Genomic DNA, 21,253 nt, shown 5'->3' with positions numbered 1-21,253 from the left:
GTTTAACCAATACAGAAGACAAGCAGCATATATTCCACATACATAATGTCAATGCAATTTAAGTATGCTAGCATTTCTGAGTCTGTAGCAAACTTGAATAATGCAGAGTCTAAGATGCCATTTATGACTGACAATGCTTGCATTCTGCAATACACAAGTATTTTGTACTGTATTTAAAAGAATCACATCAGGTTGATTTGATTCTTAATAATGTTCAATTCTTAAAAAGGGAAGTCCAAATGAAGGAGTAAAATTAATGTTTATACAATGTTTAAACATGTTTAAAGAATGTTTCTTTTTAACCTGAGAATGTCCTTAGATATGTTCTTCAAATACGCAACAAAATGTATTTGAAGTGTTATGTATTTTTATATCATCTTTTACTAAAAAAAATAATAAATGAAAATAACATGACTCATTTTAATTATTTGAATGTCATACCATGCCAAATTGCTACCGCTGTTCAAGCTACAATGTGTAGCGCAGTCAATGTCCTGAAATGAATTAGACATAAAATAATGACTTGACTCACTGTAATTGTTTTTGAGTGTTTCCATGATAATTTGAACTGTGGTGCCTTGGCTTTTGCATTCACTATGATGTGTAGAAAGCATCTTTCTCATTCTTTTCTCGCCAACTGCAATATGTCACTAATCTCTACAACTTTTTTTTTCAGAACATATTATATGACACCTAACACTTAGTATATGAAACACAAAAAGTGGAAAAATATATATATATATATATTTGGTTCCTACTCAGCTTCACTTCAAGATCTCTTACAGTTAAGAATTTCTGGATCACTGTGTCTTGAAAAATGAGATTAACCCCATTAATTAAGTAAAAAATGGACAATTTAATCTTTGACTTAGCTGGGTACTCACAAACATATAGTGTAACATTTCTAAACTCAACCCATCCTGCCTCTCATTCTAAGTTAACCAGTTGAATGCATTTGTGAGATTTAGTGAATATTATTCTTCATATAAATTGGTTGTATACCCAGGTATTCCCTAGCCGAGGACACTGATGCAATCCTCTGCCAACTTGCTGCAGTAGATACTCTAACACCTGTGTCAGCTTTACTTCCTCTTCTCTAAGGCACAGACTTAGGGGCTGCAAGGGCAGTGCCAGCTCCCCGGGCTCCGCCGCCATACTGAATATTGATGCTTCTTGCACGACAGAAGGTGAGGCAGCTGGTCCCCTTGTGCACACGTCCGGATAGCCATGCATTAGAGGCTGTTTGGCATAATTTTTTAACAAAAGGAAAAGTCCTCATTCTCATTCAATTCAATAAACAAGCAATATTAAGAGCACATTTTTGAACCATGCCTGCCAAAGGATTGCCATGGGGAGAAAAAAAAGAGAGAGGACATTTTGCAAGCTTAATGTATAATTATGATTGTATAAGAATGAAGAATTTATATAGAGGTGGCACAAAACAGTAGTGAAGAATATCTTTATCGATCAAAGGTTCTTACACATTATGTCTTGCTGTTGGATGCATTTTACATCATGGATTTGTGTTGTTTTTTTTTTTTCTTTGAAGGATTGGTCAGGATGCATTTTGAAACAATCTTTAATTTTCTATTCAGTGCACAAAAGACAGCAATTTGTATCCATATTGTTCCTAATTTGGTGAATGGATGCTTATTCTTTTTTTTTCTTCACAGCCTAAATGTGCGTGGCATCCTTCAAAGAGGAAATACAATTCTTCTCCTGCACAAAGAAAATTTGTGTTTTGCGAATCATCTTTGCTTTTTTAGGCAATTATGGATTCCATTTAAGTCTAATTATGAGGGAGCTAGAGAAAATTAGGCCATTTACATATATAGGTGCAGAATTTTTGAGAAAGTTTATGTTATGCTTTGGATGCGGTAACAGGCAAAAGCTGCTCATTTTCTGCCCATTGTTTTGCTGAGTGGATTTCAATGTACTCTGCCGCTTTTAAGAGTAGCTTTCACTGGTCTGTGATAGTGGCCCCTCATAAGCCTCATCTTTAAGCTCTGCATTTAATTTGATCAATACAGCAACACACTTGATTAAACACAGTCGTCTCAGCAGTTCTCAGACCCAGAGCCTAATGTTTGACTTCAAGAGTTATTTATACAGGGCTGAAAGGCATAGAAACACAGATAAATGGGTTTCAATAAAACATCACTGATCATTTTTTATGGTTGTTGTTACATACTGTTTTGAGACAATGCCAGTTCAGAGAGTGTGTTGTGCCCAAACTGATGGGGTCCTATCAGAAGAAAAATGAGGATGAAGATATCCACTAGATATGTAGACAAAATAGATACAAGAAAATAGCTTTGCATCATTTTTAAAGAGGTGATATCTCCCATACAGCGGAGTTGATCCGTAAAACAGAGCAGATGGCTAGTTTAGACACCCCTGACGTGAAGACGTGACATCAGCTAGAGTGTCACTCTGGGAGAGAAGGGAGTCCAGAGCTTTTTTGCAGCAAGGATTTAATTGCTGTGAAGGGGAATATATGTACTTTTTGCTGGAAATGAAGAATCAGTGTTGTTAATGAGATCTTGCCAGCTGGACAGGCTCCTCGGCTTAGTTGCTGAACAAGTCTGATAAATAGATGTGACATTGGCAGCCAAGCCCACTCTGGCATTCAAGTCGCAACAAAAATGGCTAATGGCATCCATAATCACCAACAAGTGACATGCTTGGTCCCCTAAACCCACTGTAAAATGTGTGAAGACACTTCATTTTTGAATGTGTACTGCAGGGATAAGCACTGCACTTTGGTCTTTAACGACCGGATATAAGGTTTGCCTTTATTTTTATATGAAACTCAATCCACTCATCTTCAGTTTGTGAATATGGTTTTGTGTCCCTGGCTCCATTTCACACTTTTAAGAACAGATTAGCTAGTTCAATATCGCCTCTCTTAATATTCCAATCCTCTTAATTTCATTTTTTAACCACTTGCCACTCACCAGTGAATTGAATGTTAAATTGACTCTTAATTTCACTGGGGAACCCATTTATTGTCCCATTCAAAGTAGCTAATTAGATTTTTTGTATAGGTGTATAGTTTTAAAATAATTGATTAAACCAATAATATCATGCATAGCTGAAGAATCATTGTGAAAAGCCAATCAAAGTTGGTGGGGTGGTGTTTCAAAGTAACAGTCCAGAGACATACTGTAACCACTTGATAGTTAGCTCATCAGGGGCACCAAAACTTAAAACAGCTTCCAATGTATACATTTTTAGAATAAGGTCAAACTTCAACTAATGTTCCCTATGGATTCTAATGCTTGTTAGGGAGGATGAGCCATCTAAACTACCATCAGCTACTGATATGCTGTTGCTAATGAGACTAGCGTGCTTAGATTTAGGCTTAGGCTACTACAGTTTCCTTCAGAGGTCCTGGTGTTGACACAGAAGAACAGTGTCACATGCTCAGTGTCATATGGAAAGAGGTGAGCTTTGTATTTCACTCCAAAATTACTTAAAGTAACTGAATTTTGTTTGCATCTATGTCCACAACATAGAATGCTTAAAATTCTATCACAGAGTATATTAAATGTAAAAAATATGAATGCATGCAACATTACATGCCATGGGAAAAGGAGGATAAAATGACCAGAGGTTAAATTTCAGTTTGAATTTCACTAGAATCAGTGAGATGTAAACAACAGCTGGGCCATGCAACCTTGTAAAAATGTCCTGCTTGATGTTGCATTATATGCAAAATATTGTAGCTTGTAACTGGCTCTTCATAGTTCAACATTGACGTATTTTACTACATTTCAATATTGCCCTTAAATGTCCTTTGCTTCCAGAATTTAAGAGCTTTGACTATCCTTATTCTTCAGCTCATCATCACACGGTGTATCAGAGAAAAGAAACAGCCCTGCCGGACAATGCTGAATTGTTAACTGCCAGTATGGGGGGGGGGGTGTTTGAAGTTGACCCCCGCAGAGTTCAGACTGCTACACTGTCTACAGACATGATCAAACTTGGCAGCTATTGATCTGTTCCCAGGCCAGAGATGAGCCTTAACGAACTTGTTAACGAGTCGAGAATGGTTGTTTTAATTGTAAAGATCTTTGAGAGCCCTTTGCAGTCACAGAGTTGCGGGTGAGAATTTGAACAAGCAGCTTTGCATATAAAAGGCTTATGTAGCCTACCTCTTTTTCCCTTTCTTGAACTTTGAACCCCAGGGAACTTTACTTCCTCTGTCTCCAAATAACATCTTTAAGGACATAGTATCAGTGACTAAGCGATGATGACTTTATCACTGACTGGTATCTACTCCTCATTAAAAAGTGATTTAATCCCCTTTACAAGTGTTAATTTTAAAAGCCAATCTAGGTTATGTTTTTGCAAATCTCTCTAAAAACACCATTATAAATTGAGCTGATATGCTAAAACCAGCAGGCCGCTTTGAAGATGGAGCATTTATTAACTTTAAGAGCTATTAGTATTAACCTTGCTTGCCACTGTCATCACTTACTATTGTTCTCAGGATGCTTGATGATATTTTTAATATCTTATATGAGGTTGTTTATCTGAAATCTCTTTTTGGTGTTTGGAGACAGTGATTGCAAACTCAATAGAAATTGTGGCATTACATGTCTTTAAGACTCTAGAAGCATAATCAAGGTTCCTATTGACCGTAAATTGCAGTCAGGCACTTCTACCTTCGGGCTCCAGCGTTGGAAGTGTCACGCATCTTACCAGTAGAGTTGATGACACTGGCGTTTGTATTATTTTCCATGTTTGAAGTGGACACTCTACTTCAATTCTCTAATTACGCAACTATTCTGCTATAAAGTGGACTGTGTACTCCACATCTAATGAATATGAAAAGGATCTAAGCAAATTGCCTACAACAACATAAGTGAGTAATGCAATTGCTCTCTTGTTTTATTTCATTTTTACATCTGCAACGGCAAATTACATATGTCTACATTGCAATGCTGGTCATATTATTTTAAGGGCCTATTTGTTCTGTTAAACATGCTTACGGGTGTTTATACAGTACTTATGCATGTATTAATTAGGCATTATTTATCTTGATACAATTAGTAAACAGATAAGCAATAAAAATAATGCTGATCTGTCATCTTAGCGAGTAGGCTATAAAATAGGTAGTAAGATTTGCTGCCTCTTCCAGAAGTTGGCTTAATTTCAGTAACTATAAAAGCTAAAATGTCAAATTCAGTTCATCCTACCAATCTAGTCATTTGAAAGGTGCATTGGTAAAATAATCATCAATAATGTTAAGATAATAATCTGGCATTCTGGGAAACTTTATTCCCACTCACTACCAAGTAAAAGCAGCTGTACAGCTCTGCTTTAATTTGCTTATTTACATATAAACATAGCGTAAATTTGCTGACATTATTTATTTCAGAATTCATCAATATGCAGTAATGCACTTATAAAACATTTAAACATGCCTTTAAAATAAAGTGTGACCACAGAACTGCACTGATAAAATGCCTGCTGGGTCTTCGCTTTGACCTGCACATTGCCCATCTATTGTCCAATGAGCCCTGGGGACAGAGAAGTAACTCCTTAAGACAGTAAATGGGCTGTGTCTTCTCGGGCACTTCCAGTCTCTACTTTAAGGAAATGGGGGAGATTTCTGTGATTTGAGCGGGCTCTCCAGATCAATAGCCTGTCTCTCTGAGATAAGTGTCACAGTATCTGAACCAGACAGAACACAGGTTCGCCTCCCCATCACCTCAAAGAAGTGAACACTTCCACAAAACCCGCTGGCTACGATGGATATACAGATGAGTCCATTCAAATCCCATTCAGCTCAGGCAGAGATCTGAGGCAGTCAAAGGCTCTCTTATCTACTTCTGAGCGAGGGGAAAAAAATGTTACCAAAATCAGCTGAAAAAGGACACCCACAAACTATGTAGGTTAATACTCACCGTCGCTTCATTTAGCTCTGTTCCATGGGCCACTGTGGGAGCCTGCGGCACCAAGTCACTTTTTTATTTAATTTGCTCTTAAAATTAGGCAAATGGGATTTGACGCCAATGATCTAACGGTTTGGATGAAGGTAAGACAGGCACTCAGTGTAACAACAGTGCACACAGGACACAAGCTATAAAAAGGTGTTAAACTGCATCTTGGGACCCGCCAAAAAAAAATAAATGAAAGGTAAATACATAAAACAACAAAATGTAAAATAACTGTCACAGCTTAATGCAGAATGACAGCAAACATGCAACCCCTGTTATGTAAAAAAAAAAAAAAAAAAAAAAAAAATATATATATATATATATATATATATATATATATATATAAAAATATATGTATATATATATATATATATATATATATATATATATAAAATTAAAAATGAGCTCATTTCCCAATAACTCAGTAATTGCTCATTCAAAGAAAGCAATAATCATAAACCAGAGGTGAACTTCAGAGTGATGTCACCAATAGCTCCAGAACATGAAAATCAGTCAATCACAAGGTACTATTTTTTCAGGTCTAACAAAATGTAAAACATTGATCAGTAAATTAATGTCTCTTCACATAATTTTAGCAAATGGCACTCCATTTGACATCTAATGTAGGGTATTAAGCAAGGAAGGGAGGACGACAGATACCACAATCAGCAGACATCTAACTGTACTTTGACTGTCATGAATTTGATGGTGAAGACCCTGTACCATATCCCCATCAGCCAGTAAAATCCTTGCTAAGAGTAGGTGGCTGCTGAGCTCAACCGATGGATCAGACTCTACATAATAGCCATGGTAGCCTTGATGTGAAAAGAGCTTTCAATATTCAGCATAACATGCTGAGTGTCAAAACACTGTTTTTTTGCCATAAATATCTTGATTCTTTCAATAATGTTCTGTGCAGTCTGAAGCCTGGAGTTCTGCCACATTAATAGAAAAATTTTGAACTGGAGTTCCACTGCTACCGTTGGCTCATAAATTCTGCATTAACAAGCCCCGTTTACAGCCAGAACCCAATCATCTGTGAAGCGGATCAACATCAGGCTTATTTGTTGCATCTCTTCTGTCCATGTTTCTGCTTGGCTGAGCGAGAGGAGAGAAAAGGCTGTGGTTGGCTGATGACTCCAAAGTAAAGGACTGCTTATACAAGTTTGACAAGTCTTGTACATGTCAATACACTGACACGATTGGCAGCTGTAGCATACGATGCCTAAACATTTTAAAAGCATAACAATATAACAGGAAATACACATCTACACAGAAAGATTTACAAAAAAGGGAGGGAGCATGCTGAGCAGTTTCCAGATAGCAAAGGCATCCAAAGATTATCCTGCTGTCTTTGAGATGCATAGTTCTGAAGAGAAAAACCTCATCTTTATGCTGTCCACATAAAACATGTGGGAGAGTTATGTGTTTCAAAATATTGATATGATTCATGATTATGGTAATGACATGAAAAATACTCTTTTATAATGAGAACACAAAGTACCTACAAGACAGCTGAGGCTGGTGAAAAGAGAACTTAAAGCAATGCCAGTAATCCTATACTTACCAATAAGAGTGTCAATAATAGTGCCATGACTAAAATTATTAATATAGTGGTATTTTCATCTTGTGTTGCTGGTAGTTCACTTTTGAGTTACATAGCTGACTGAAATATTTGCCTGCCTTGAATGGACAGGTAAGGGGAAATCTAAGCCAGATGGAACATCACAAGACTGCCCAAAGGAGTGAATGGGAGGCCATGACAGTGGTTAGACTTTGGTTAGAAACAGGTGATGCTGCTGCATAATTTAAGGGGGAATATACTTTAAAGACTTTAAATAAACATGTCTTAATTACATGTGACTCTTTGCAGATTGTAGACCATGATTTGAATACAAAAACAACATAATGATAGTAATAATTATACGACAATGAACAATGCAATTATATGAATGTTACAAAAGAGAGTCATGACTGTGTGAAAGAGAACTGTTGCCACATTCAAATTTATTTCATGATCACTTTCATGTTCTTTTGTCTTTTTTCATATTCTGTTGTCATGTGGACAATTTGTTTTATTTGTAAATATATCTGAAAGAATGCTTAAATGTGATAGAAGAGCCTGTGGAGCTGTGACATTTCTACAGGATGATCCATGATCAGTTGCAAATCTGACATAATGTCAACAGGATCTGGAAAGCAAAACTATGGAACAAAGTATGGATTTAAATCAGAGCACATATTTCATTGTTATTTTTCATCTGGTGGAAATAAAGCAAGAACAAATACATGGTCAGTCCTACACAATGATCTCCGCTGTGGATGAAGTTAGGGAGCTTTCACTAGAAACACCGAAACAGCTTGCTCTTAGCTAGCAATACCTTTTTCCTCGGCCAACCACATGTGACTACAATTCTAAAGTCATAGAATCACTGCTTGGAAATGAACCTAAAACACTTTGTCCAACTGACTATTACTGTCAAACCTGCCCACATGTCACAGGGACGTGTGGACCAATAAATTATCTTGTGTAGCCAGTGGATTGTCCAGACAGTGGGTGCACAACCATGATTCTCCTTCTCTGCAGTTTTCCAACCACAGATCTAACGGTCACTTCCTTGGGTCTGCTAACATGCCTTTGTTAGCTAGCTCTGTAGGTTATTGTTGCAGTGTTTTATGTCAGTTAAGACTGCTACATATATGAAGAAGCAGGGACAGTTATAGTTTACAAAACTCCACAAATGCCCTCTCTTGCTGAATTACAAACCAGGGAGATAATGTCAGGGAGTGGCCACATTACTGGAAACCTCCCTTGAGAATAGAACATGGTAGAGCAACATGCTAAGCAAATGGACTTGTATTTCAAAAACCGCTTTGAACTTTGAATGATGTTTATCTTCCATGGATGAGTCTTCCACTTACTCATCATACTGAGGAAAAAAAAAACATATTTAATCCCACCTTCACCACCACCACCACCACACATATTGCACACTAAATACACATAAAAAGTAAATACAACTTCAGAGAAAGGGTTTTGATTATTGTGAGAAAGGGGTCTGGATAACTGTAGAGGATATTGAATAACTCTTTCAATTTCATTTTCACTCCCACAGTGTCTCACATGAATATGAAATAAATTAAGATAAGCTCACCACTGCACAGCTGTTTCATTGGCAATAACACACGTCAGCATATCAGGTGTGAAAAAAGTGCAATTCTTATCGCCAGGTCTATTTTTAAATGAGATATTTAATCATGGCTCAAAACAATATTTGCAACCACCCTAAGGTAAAATGCATGCCTTAAAAAGTCATATAGTGTTCATGATACTTTATATTGAACAATTTACTTTTATGATTCAAAGGATTTTACAATAAAACAAAGATGCATTTTCGATTTAGTTGATTTCTGAAATGGCCAATAAACGTCATCATGGTCAACCTAATGACAATGGCTGTTATCTTTAATTTATAGGCTCTATCACGTTAAAAATTGTTATGTGAAAGGAGAAAGGATCACCCCAGATAACGAATTTTAGAGAACGTTACTTTATACAATATGCACACAGTATTTTCTTACATATATAAACAATATATGCACGCACACATACACACACACACTCATACAGATCATCATCATACAGTATCATAGAAAACACAGCTGTCTTCAGATTTTGAAGTTACATTTCACAGGTTGCTAATGACTTCATAGAACTAATTAATTCTTCTGAGATTTTTTTCTGTGAGTTGGTGGTGTATTCGCTTCTGAGAGAAAGATTCTGGAGTGATATACCGACTTACACAACTCATCGTAAATGAGCTCCATGGTCATTAAAACTAATTGACTTAAATAACAGATAATGTGAATTGACATCGGAATGTGCAGTTTTTAATTGTATTTTGAAATAGCCTAAATTAATAATAAAAATAAAAACAGTGAGGAATTTATTAAATACATTTATTAAATGCTTTTTAATGAACCAAGGAAATATGACCCCCCCCCCCCCCCCCCCCGCCCAGTGAGCAATACAGAGATACTGTACATCAGATATGTAGCCTTGAATCGCTGAGCGGGTTCCAGTATGATGCTCTATTAAAGCTCAAGTGACAGACGCTCTTTGATGTAAATTTCAACAATCAATTAATAAAGTGAAGAAAAGAAAAAAAATAGAAAAATAATTACTTCAAGAAAGATTTACTCAAATTCTGGACAAAGTGCACCGCAGTTTGATTGAATTTGGGCCTCATGTTTATACGATTTTATAGGTAAGCCTTATTTTCGGAAGCATTTCCTATGATGACAGTATGTGGATCAGTCCATACTAAGGACAGACAGTGAAGCTTAGGAAAAAATGACAAACATATATACGTAAATAAATATCAAGATAAAGAATAACACCAGCTAACTGCAAAGGCACAGGAACACACTTAAATATCAAATGGTGAGTATTTTTTTTTTTTTTTTTTTACTGTGTCAGTGCTTGAAAGCCCTTTAAAAACTGTGGGACACATGATTCAGAGAATGCCTGTAACTCTCTTCCTCTGCTCCACCTAAACCATTACTACCACTGACAACATTTGAATCTAGGTCAAACAATATAATATAAAGGCTTTATTCAGCTTGCAGTGTTTTTGAATAGGAACAATAATAATTACCCGCAAAAGCACTTAGGGAAAGTGTACGCTAAAACTCTTGCTCTGAGATCTGTCTCCTGGCTTGACCCTGTAATCTTATTATACATACAGTGTATAAAAAAGATTGATCTATTTTTGATGGCAGATTTAAATCTTTAGGATGCAAAGCATAAGCTGGTAACTGAAGGCCATATGCAAAAGATTAAGATGTCCATGTATTTCTGATCATGACCAATGTACTACTATACTGTACCTATAAATCTTGCAGAGTATATATCTTAACTATGTGTGCTGTATTATTATTATTATTAGTAGTAGTAGTCTGTATTTTTTGAGAGAGATTCTGCATTCCAAAGTTGGTTTCGTCCACATAAACTTCATCACAAAAGTTAACCTAATGATGGGATAACAATTAAACCTACACAGACTTACACTGTATACACACATTGCATATGCTTATTTACTATTTATTTATTATTGTTTATGATTTAACCTTATTAATTATGGTATTGGAAATTTGATCCCATCTTATTTAACTCAGCACATTGATATCAATAAATCCTCCAATCATCTTTGGGAAGTGTGAAGAACTCATTTAAGAGAGAAATCAACAACTACCAGTTGGGACAGACAGACACACACACACACATATGTGTGTGTGTATATATTTATATATATATATATATATATATATATAAAGTTTGGAAGTATGCAATTAAGTCAGATTAGCTTCAGGATGTGAAGGAAGTGTTTTTCTGTTTGGAGCCTGGGAGGTGCAGTCTGACTGTAACCATCACAACACTCCAAATGAGATAGAAATGCCAATTTCTTTAATGTATGTGGCTGACTGCATTTTTCTAGGGATTTTAACTCATGCAAGTCTCAGTATTTACCTGTGAATTGCAACATGCCTTTCTGAGCCAAAAGAAAACATTCTTATGCTCATATACATTGAAAAAAGCCTTACAAATGGACAAATTTTACAAATTTCAAAAATGTTCATCTGGAGTGTGAGTAAGCATGCAAAATCTTCATATGCATTATATGAAAGTGTATGATTATAACTATCGCTGTTATTATCGATATGTATTTGCTGAACAGATGGCCTTATCCAAGATGTTTTACATAGCTTTTATTTTATGTATAGTCCAGCAAATAAATATTCGCTTAAGCAATCAAGAGGGCAAAATACCTTGCTCAAGGGTACAGCAGCACTGTCCTACTTGAGATTCAAACCTGAAACCTTCTGGTACAGACAATTCCCTGAGCACTATGCCTAAGCATGGTGCTGCCCCACACATACATGAGTCAAAAGCAGCAATAACGTCACTGAGGTGCAAGCATCCCAACAGTGACGGAACTTGTTTAGGAAGATGAAAAATGTCTGCTGTACCCAAGAGGGAAATCTTTTTCCCTGCTGTGTAAATACCTTGCTCTCCAACCATTGTTTCATTGCCCTGTGGTCAGAATCACTATACCATCTTCAGTGTTCTGCAATAGAAATCAAATAACGCAGGAGGACACGAGTTACATTAGACGAACCCAACAGGGAAGACGTTTAAAAAAAAAAAAAAAAAACCTCCCTGTTCCTATGGTGATAGTTCAAGAACACATTTTCAAGGTTAATACAAAGCTTTGTTTTATTTCCTCAAGGGAAGCGGGGGCCATGCACATCATGTAACCCACTATGTATGCATGAACTCAAAACTAGTATGCGTGAGAATGATGTCTATTCATTCTTTAATGAAAGTGTACTTTTGTCTGTGTTGAGGGTTGATGTTTGAGTCAGAGGGAGTACCCAACAGTGGACATGCTAATTGTGATCTTGTTAGATTTCACCGGCTGACCTGTGAATGCTGCCCCTGAACGCATCTGAGGCAAAAGATGAGCAAATGAGGGCACTGACAAGCTGATAAAGTAAGCCATAGGAAGAGAAGCTAAAAAGGTCATAAAATGGATTGCCTCCTACCTCATAAATAATAGAATCATAAATGCCACATGAACTTTATTTCAAGAGCGGGTGGTCTAATAAAGATGCTTTTTTGAAAAAAAAAAAAAAAAAGAAAGAAAAAAAGACATTCCCAGAAATTCATTGTCATGGGAACACCAGATATCCTCCTTTTCTGAGGTTTTTTACTCAGGACTAGCTGACATCCCCGACCTTTCCACACCACCTTTCGAGCATCACCACAGAGACAGCTTCAAAGCTACTGTTTTTGTTCTCTCTCTCACTCTTTTCAAATTGAGACGACAAGATAAGCGATTGCCAGGGACGCAGCTGCCTGCCGCTCATTGATAAAACCCATGTCTAATCCGTCTTGGGCTCCCTACGCCTCCAATGCTCTCATCTCAGAGACTGTCAACAGAGGAAGACTCTATCTCTCTGGTTCAACTCCATGCTACGGTGTTAGGTTTTATCGGTGAACTCTTTGGGAGTGAGTCAAACTAGCCCATCATCTGCTTTCACCTTACAGTATACATGTATGGGTTCATCTAGGTTCCAAACCACACATACAGGATCCCAGTTTCTCCCCAGTCTGTGAGTTGTCTGCTCAGAAGCAAATTCTTACACTTGTTCAGGAAAAGGAATTAAACTGTATTTGTTATTTGGATTCTTCTGATGAAGCTGAAGACACGTTCTATGAATGAGTCAAGAATGGCTATTTTCGAGAACCCTAAAGTGTGTAGCTCTTATCTTTTCCAGTGTTGAAGGCATAATGTATTGGCCCAAATATAAGGCAGGTTTTTGTTTTTGCTTTAAGTTTTAAAAACACAACCCTACAGGTCAAAACTAATAATGCTAAGAGGTAAAAAAGTGCTGAAATTGGCCACTTACTGTTACCAGTGCACAGTGTGTACTTAGCAGACATCACTTGTTTCTGCATTTGTATCCAACAGCTACTTTACAAGTTCCAAGTCTGACAGCGCACAACACCCAACCCCAATCAGAAGACTTGGAACATGTTTCATTGCTGACAACCTAGAAATCTGTAGGAACAACAAATTGTAATTTACAACAATTTGAATTTAAGTAAATTCCTGATTTACAGCACTCAACAAATTTGCAGGCATTCAGTCATCATAAATGTGATCTTCACAGTGCTGTCTTGTAGCCCACATAAAGCAAATATAATGACAGATAAAAGGAATAACACATCAGATAGTTATTTTTGTCACTCATTTAAGTTTGTTGTTTTCACTTAGTGAACACATGGGATGATTTCAACAAACTTAGCTTGGCACACTGATAACAGCATGATTTGCACAGGGGAGTGGGAACAGAGGAGTACTGTAAATTACAACCAACAGATGATTGCGAGAGGAAAGTGAAAATGATTCTATTTAATGATTCTGTTTCTTATAATTCAAAACCTTAAAATCTTTGTCACAATACTGCATATTAATGTTGTGTGTTTTATATTAAGTATACTTAGAAATACCAATTAAGAAAATTAATCTACCTAGCCTTTTTGTGATTCAATTTCAGGTTAAATTTCTATCCTGTGGTCAGGAACTGAACCCTTCCTTATAATATTTTGTGTATGGATTACGACTAGTTTCCAGGAATGCAGTGTGTCATAAAGGCAGGAAAAACAGACCTATGCAAGCAGTTTGAAAGATGAAAGACCATCTGCAGATTTAAGCATAACATTGTGCATTGTACTGCCAGTGTTGTACCTGAAAAATGTTTTTCACCTAAACTGTGCAATGCTGGGGTAACTCAATGACATCACCAATTAGTACAGTTAACAGAATGAGCAGATCTATGTAGATAAGAATCCCACAACAGCTTCTGATTAGAGTGTAGAAACAGGCCCAGAATCAAAGAATCTGCTTAAATTGGCTTTTAAAGCCATAATGTACCAAAGGAATTAAGAGTAAACGTGAGACCTTCCAGTGCCATTCCAGTGTCTCTCAATCAGCTGCCCAATGCTCTCTTGTACCAACACAGCAGAGAATATTATCTAAATTTAGCTAAGGATTTTGTTTAATCAACTGTAAAGGAAGTCCTTTTCAATGTAGTGTGGTCATCTCACTTGCTCCTAAAACAGTGAACTGATACAAAACAGATACAGTTGATGAGAGCACCCCTGTGTGTACAGCATTTCTTTCATGGTTCAGTAAACCGTAAAAATTAAAATGAAACCAATGTATTCTCTCCACTAAAGTATCACCAGATTAATTAAATTAAAGTGCCATATCAGTGGTGAAAAGCTGGCAAAAATAAAATGAAATCAATTAAAAGAAGGGCATTATAAATTACTCCTTTGAAAAAAAGAAAAAAAAAAACTCCCATTGTATTCAGGAAATAAATTACATGCTTATAAATTATTGCAATGTGGAAATAGGAGCATGGAAATTAATATCCTTCTTGACCAAAGCAAAAAAAAAAACCCTTTACAGTTGATTAATAAATGTTCACAGTAAAACCTTTGTTTTTCAACCGATCATGCACAGGTAGATGCACTGAATATCTACAGTAAATATGACTGGATAAGTAGCTTTAAATTTACTATCAAAACCATTACTTTTTCAGAAAATTCTAAAAGCCCATAGTCTTAAATTCTGATACATTTGATACCTTTGCTGCAAATTAACTGTAACTATTATTTCAAGCCTGTTCTGCCCACGTTCTTCTCCTGTTTCATTTAAGGATGGTTACTTCAGTTTCTGGAAGAGTGCATCTCTACAATCATTTGTCAAAACATTGCCTTCAAACAACTTTATTTTTTTTTTTACATTCGAGCAGAGCACTAAAGAGTTTTGCAGATATTGTCTCTACCAGTAATACCCCCTGTCCACATACACACACACACACACACACACACACACACACACGCACACACATACACACGCATACGCACACGCACACACACAGATGCACACAAAAATAATCACAGACCTTCCCATTGATTCTTTGATTGTTGCTTGAATGATTTAAGCAGTACCCTGGAATTCAGGCAAATTGGAATAGCCAGCAGCTGAATGACCAAAATCGATAGCCTTTGTAGTTCCAGTACTATCAGTGTAGACAGCTGCCTTCGCCAGGCCCTATCCTCCCAGGACTTGCTTCTATAAGGTATTAGGCAGTACTCACTGGACTCAGGATCTGAGTTTCCATCTCCCTCAGTGCGGCTGTTGGGTGAGGTCTGTTCGTAGTATTCCTCTTGTGTGAAGCCCAATGGCAGAGGCTGCGTGGTGCTGGCGCTGCTGCTGGGCTCCTGGTCCCCAAGACCACTGTCACTGCAGCTCTCCTGAGATCCATCCGGGAGGTGAAAGGTTACACGGCGCTGTGTCTGTCACAAACAATGATACAGTCCATCTTTACTTTGGAAACAGCGTTCTGCAATTTACACATGGAAACTCAATCTGCCCACACACTGTATTTTGACAACCATTTTTTGTTAAAGGTTAGAAATGTATGGTGTATTATAATGTTTACACAACCATAGATTTCCACAGGAGATTGGCAGCAAAAACTTACAAACTTACAATAGACACAAATATACCTGCATGTTGTAATACTGATACAAAGGTAAAGACTGATAAATAGTTAAATCAAGCAATTTTTCAAACATGGAGGTCTGACCTATTCATCGTGAGCTGACAAAGAAACATTATCTGATTTCAACATTTAATAAAATCTCCACTTGGAAGGATTACAACAGTGTATGGGAATACTCATTTCTATTGCCATATATTAATAGCAATCTCTGTTGCATTTTCTCATCTTTGTAATTTCCCTTTTATGAATGCTTCATTTAATCTCATAGTTCACTCTGTTGACCCAAGGTCTTATATTCCTTGCATAACCTTAACTCTTCCAGATGTCAATCCAATGTGAATTAAAGTGATTGCATATATATTTATATGTTGCCCTGTAGAGGGGCATTTGTTGAATGTCAGTAACAGACAATATATTTACTGGCATTACTGGCATTGAAATGATGACATTATTAAACACTTACATGTTAAAACTGTATTTTTGTTCTGTTTGTGTCAATAAAATTGCTGGTGACTGCTGATATCACAAAACCTTGAGCCTATATATGACTAACACACAAGAACAGTATCACAGCTCTGTGTATGTCAGTATACAGTAACCTTCCTAATTAATGTAGAGGAAAATAATGGGCATGACCATTAGGTGACCTCTGATAAGTGTACTGTACAAAAATTCTGATTCTAGATTTTTGAATGCGTATAATTAGGTTTTTGCAGAGCATTTTGTAGAAACAGGAAAATGGTACTAGTAGAAGTGAGGAAGTAATCAGTATATATTAATACAGAAAATTGCATGAAAAGGAATACATTAGCACTTCTGGATGTGGTCTGCTAGAATTCTCTTTAATTGAAAGCAGATACCCAGAATTAAGTTTAAAGGTGAAGCTATTTTACCAAGCTGTGCTAAGTCTCCAAGACCTCCTACTTGCTTACTTTAGAACAAAAAGAGACTGGTCTAGAAACAAGTGGCTTTGATTAGGGAGGATGGTGGATTTGAGCAGAGTGTAGAATTTACTTAATTTCAAGGAGAAACAAGCATATTTCTCAGGAAGGTGACAGTAGCTTGTGTGGGTGACATTTTCACAGTTACAATGCAGCTTGTCAGAACTCATAAATCAACCAGACATTCGCAACTTCTTTTCAATTGTCATATGCCTTCATAGGCTGTGTTTAACATTTTCAATTGTATACACTGAAAAGCCAGCATCAATAACTGTGCGTTCCAGTTAACCTTGATGAAATGATAAAAATTCTCCCAAGCTGTTAAGAACCCAGCCTTTCAAAAGCATTTGACCTTTTGATTTCTTGCCTTGTATTATGTCATTTAAATGGTCACAAACAACACCCAAAAGTTAAAATAAAATGTACATTTACAAACATGGTACAGCAATTGTGTACTTCTTCACAGAAATTAATGTCTGTTTCAGTTTCTTTGGCAACTTTAAATTAAAAAAATAAAGCAAACTGGTAACTTTTTCAACTGCTGTTGAAAAACTCAAAAGGGATCAAGACAGATTTGTACCTACACTTTTCTTGTGCCACTGAGGTATAGTGATAAAGTTCTCATTTTTCTTAAGTAAGACAGAGTGAGAGGAGGGTAAAAAAACTCTTGGCATAAACGAAAGCTAAACACTGCCAATGAAAAAAAAAGGCTAGCAGTTTACCAGTTCATTAAATACGTATCTGTGGACTGACGGGACTAAATCCCCTACAACTGATCAACGCACTTAATTACAAATGCTACTTGGTAGATGGTAAAATGATGGCAGATGTATTTAGTCAATGTGGCATGAATAATTACCGTCACCCCCTGAGACCAGTGCAGAAACCTAATGCTCACTGGGGCAGTTTTTTTAACATCAACTTGTATTTACACTGGTAATAACTCCCTTACAGATTTGAAATATCAAAGCACAGTCTAAAACTTCTCAACATCATGGGCTCGTGGAAAAACAAAACAAGATATACCATTTTATTGAAGTTACATTTATTTTCAGAAATTAATTCAAAAGCTAAGTGTTTTTTTTTTAAGACAAGTCTGATAACGTTCTGGGGGGTTAATTTCAACTGCCTGCAGAGGTGTCTGAATTGACTGCGCAAACAGACTGGGGTCGTAATGAAGAAGCTGTCAAAAGGTGTACAGGCACACGATAAATCACAGCAGCCAGGCTGCACAATCTAGAGAATTACTTTTACAGGTTCTCAGGTAGTTAATAACAAAACTTCATTTTGCAGTTGCCTCAAATTGATTTTCATTAGATTTTCAGTGACTTTTTTTTTTGGTGGTTACATTGGAAGGGGGAGATGGGGGGGGGGCACCAGGGGGTGGGGGGTGTTTGAAAATAGCATTTTATGATACAGCAGCAAGAAAGAGCTGACTGTTTGCTGTCCAACAGAAAGCTGCATGGAAATTAAGCAATAAATAATTTCATATGTGGGGCATGAGTGAGGGAGAAAAATGTAAATGTTTAAAACTTCAGTCAGAATAACCATCTTTGACTGAATGCTTAAATAAATGACTGATGAAGAGTCTGAGAGTCTTTTTTTGCTCCTTTTTCTAAAGTTGTACCAGGATGAAAGCCAGTGCTGATCAATCCAGTGGCTATGTACAAAACTGAAGACAGCCAAGTCAAAGGGAGCAGGGACTGTAGTGTATGCACAAATTGTGAGTATAGTCTTCCATGCCTCCAGGAGACTGGCCAATTCTATCTGACAAAAGAACAACCAAGAAAATACCTCCTACATGTACATAGCAGTGTTTGATCTGCAAGCTTTGTCTCACTTTCACTAGCGTTGGTGGATGACAGCATACAACACAGTTACAGGAAGAACATCTCTAAATCTTGCTAACTTAGATGAGTGTTGCAAACAGAAGTGTTCAGATAATGATGGAGGAGATATATGTACGAGAGAAGAAAAATGCTCAAAACAATGAAATGATCATAGATTGTGTGTCCTGCAGTAAGTATTCAATACTTGTAAAATCCTTCATTGTCAATTCCAGCCATTTTTATTGAAAAATAAACAGCTGTCAAGCTGTTGTGGAAAAGGTCATTGTAATAGTAGCCATTCTTGATAGTATTCAAAAAGACAAAATGCAAAGGCTTCAAATGACTCAAAGACCTCAAACTTCTGTTTTTATTTTTTTTTTTGTATTACTGTTTAATGCATTTCTAACATCCATGGTGCTCTGTTTCTTGAATGTGAAGCTCTTTTTGCATTAATGTGTTCAGAATATATAGCTCTAAAACTTGACAAATAAATCTAGCAATAAATGCAAATATATTGCCTTACACAAGTAGAAATCAAGGTGGATGTGTATTGTGGAGCATTATCACATGTTTAAAGAACATGTCCGTTAATCCGGAAAGCAAACACAGGCTGTGGTAAGAGATATCAAGACCAAACAAAGCCTGGCCAACCAGATAATACGCTGCCATGAAAAGTATGAGCATGGAGATAAAAAAAGGGGGAAAAAAAAGCCCAGTTCAGTAACGAGCCAGCCTTATCCAAAGCTGCTCACTGGTAGCTACCCAGGCAATGAGCACACTGCATTGAATTCAGTTGGACAGGATTGGTATTGACATGGAGAGGAAATAGGAAGAATAGTAGCCATTTTCTCTTTGCAGCGGGTGTCAGAGTCACACATTGATGAATTCTATAACAGTAACTCCATCCAAAAATATACTGTTCCTCACTGTATATCAGAACGAGACCAAGTTGATCACATATACAGGCAAGCCTGGAAGCTGCCAGCCTTCAATCCAAATTATATACAATGACCACTAAAGAGTACGTCACGAGAGATTTGCTTTGCCAGTGTAGATGAAGATCAAGCCCACAGGCCCACCTGGACCTGCCGAAAGCCTATTAAGCGTAAATGGCGATTCGCCATCCACTGTAGGCTGTGGAAATCAGAATTAGGTGGCTGTCCAAGGCTGCACGCATGTCTCTGTTAACAAGTACTGGGAAAGACACCTCTCTCTATGCCACATTTTATCTCAAAACAGCATCTGCAGCTTATAAAAGCAGCTACTTCACTTGTCCTATATTTGTAAAGATTTTTTTTTTTCTTATTTTATTAAAATCATAATTCAACTGATAACAAACATTTGAGAAACAATAGTAAGTGTTAATGACACGGAATGGCATTAAGATGTTCGATTTTTATGTGTAGTGTCATCCTATGCAGAGTCGGGAATGGCACTACAAAGAAAAATCCAACAGCAGGATACTAGGCAGCAGAAGCTTTAGTGGCCTGTGTGGGCTTCTCATATCCCTTGGTGGGGGAGTTGTGAAGCTGACTCAGAGGAAAGCACTCATGCGGACTGCCCCTCACCACTGCTGTGATATTTCTGCACCTGGCTACTACACATCCAGGCAGGGGTTCCCACTGCATCAAGCTTATGTTCTCCTTGGCTACAGGTCACACACGCCAGCAGGGTACCCTACTGCAGCACTGCTCACCACAGCTGTTTGGCCAACATCCAAACACACACGAGCCTTGAACACGTTGCATTGCGTATTAAAGTCAGTCCAAATAATTCAGATAAAAAATGACAAGACAATAGCTTCTGTGCTTTTGCTGAGTTGCTCTTTCAATAATGGTATTAGTGAGCATTGTTTATTTAAAAAACTTTTTTTTTTGTCATTTACATCATTTTGTATTCTCGGCTTTACCAATTTCCATCTTTGGCCTCCAGTACACAGCTGGAAGTGATACCAGTAAGCAATCTTAAGCCTTAAAAGTGAACAATATGAAGCATCATTACCTCAGTGATACACAAGGGACATTATTTTGCCTAAATACTAAAAGAAGAATAAAAACTACAACTGTTAAAATAATGATTGCTGAGATATATGGAGAAGAGGTAGGCAATACAAAAAAGAAAAGAAATTTTTTTGTTTATAATGTGTGTATCAACTGTTTTCTCCTTTTTACAGTGATCTCATGCAAAATAATGCATGTAAAATATTGTCAGCAGGAAATTCAATTATTTTGCAAGGTTTCTCAGTTTTATTTATCTGGTGCCTGGGTAGGCCATGTAAGGTGTTTGACTTCATGCTTGCATTCATGAAACCACTCTTGACTCCATTTTGCAGTGTGCATGCGGGCGTTATCATCTTTGAATATGGGAAAATACTGAGGCAACTATTTACATC

At 37.0% G+C, this 21,253-nt stretch overlaps 1 protein-coding gene across 1 annotated transcript in view; it reads right to left on the bottom strand.

Annotated features, from left to right (window-relative positions):
• Window positions 1–21,253, bottom strand: part of pcdh11 (protocadherin 11) — a 202,747-nt gene that overhangs the window by 59,573 nt on the left and 121,921 nt on the right. The window contains exon 5 of the mRNA XM_036548209.1: window positions 15,684–15,882. Coding sequence (XP_036404102.1) covers window positions 15,684–15,882 — 199 coding nt within the window. The remainder of the gene's footprint in view (window positions 1–15,683; window positions 15,883–21,253) is intronic.

This window comes from Megalops cyprinoides, chromosome 16 (genome assembly GCF_013368585.1).
Source record: "Megalops cyprinoides isolate fMegCyp1 chromosome 16, fMegCyp1.pri, whole genome shotgun sequence".
NCBI lineage: Eukaryota > Metazoa > Chordata > Actinopteri > Elopiformes > Megalopidae > Megalops > Megalops cyprinoides.
Note: the sequence above shows the minus strand (reverse complement) of the source record. Positions and strands in the feature narration are given on the sequence as shown.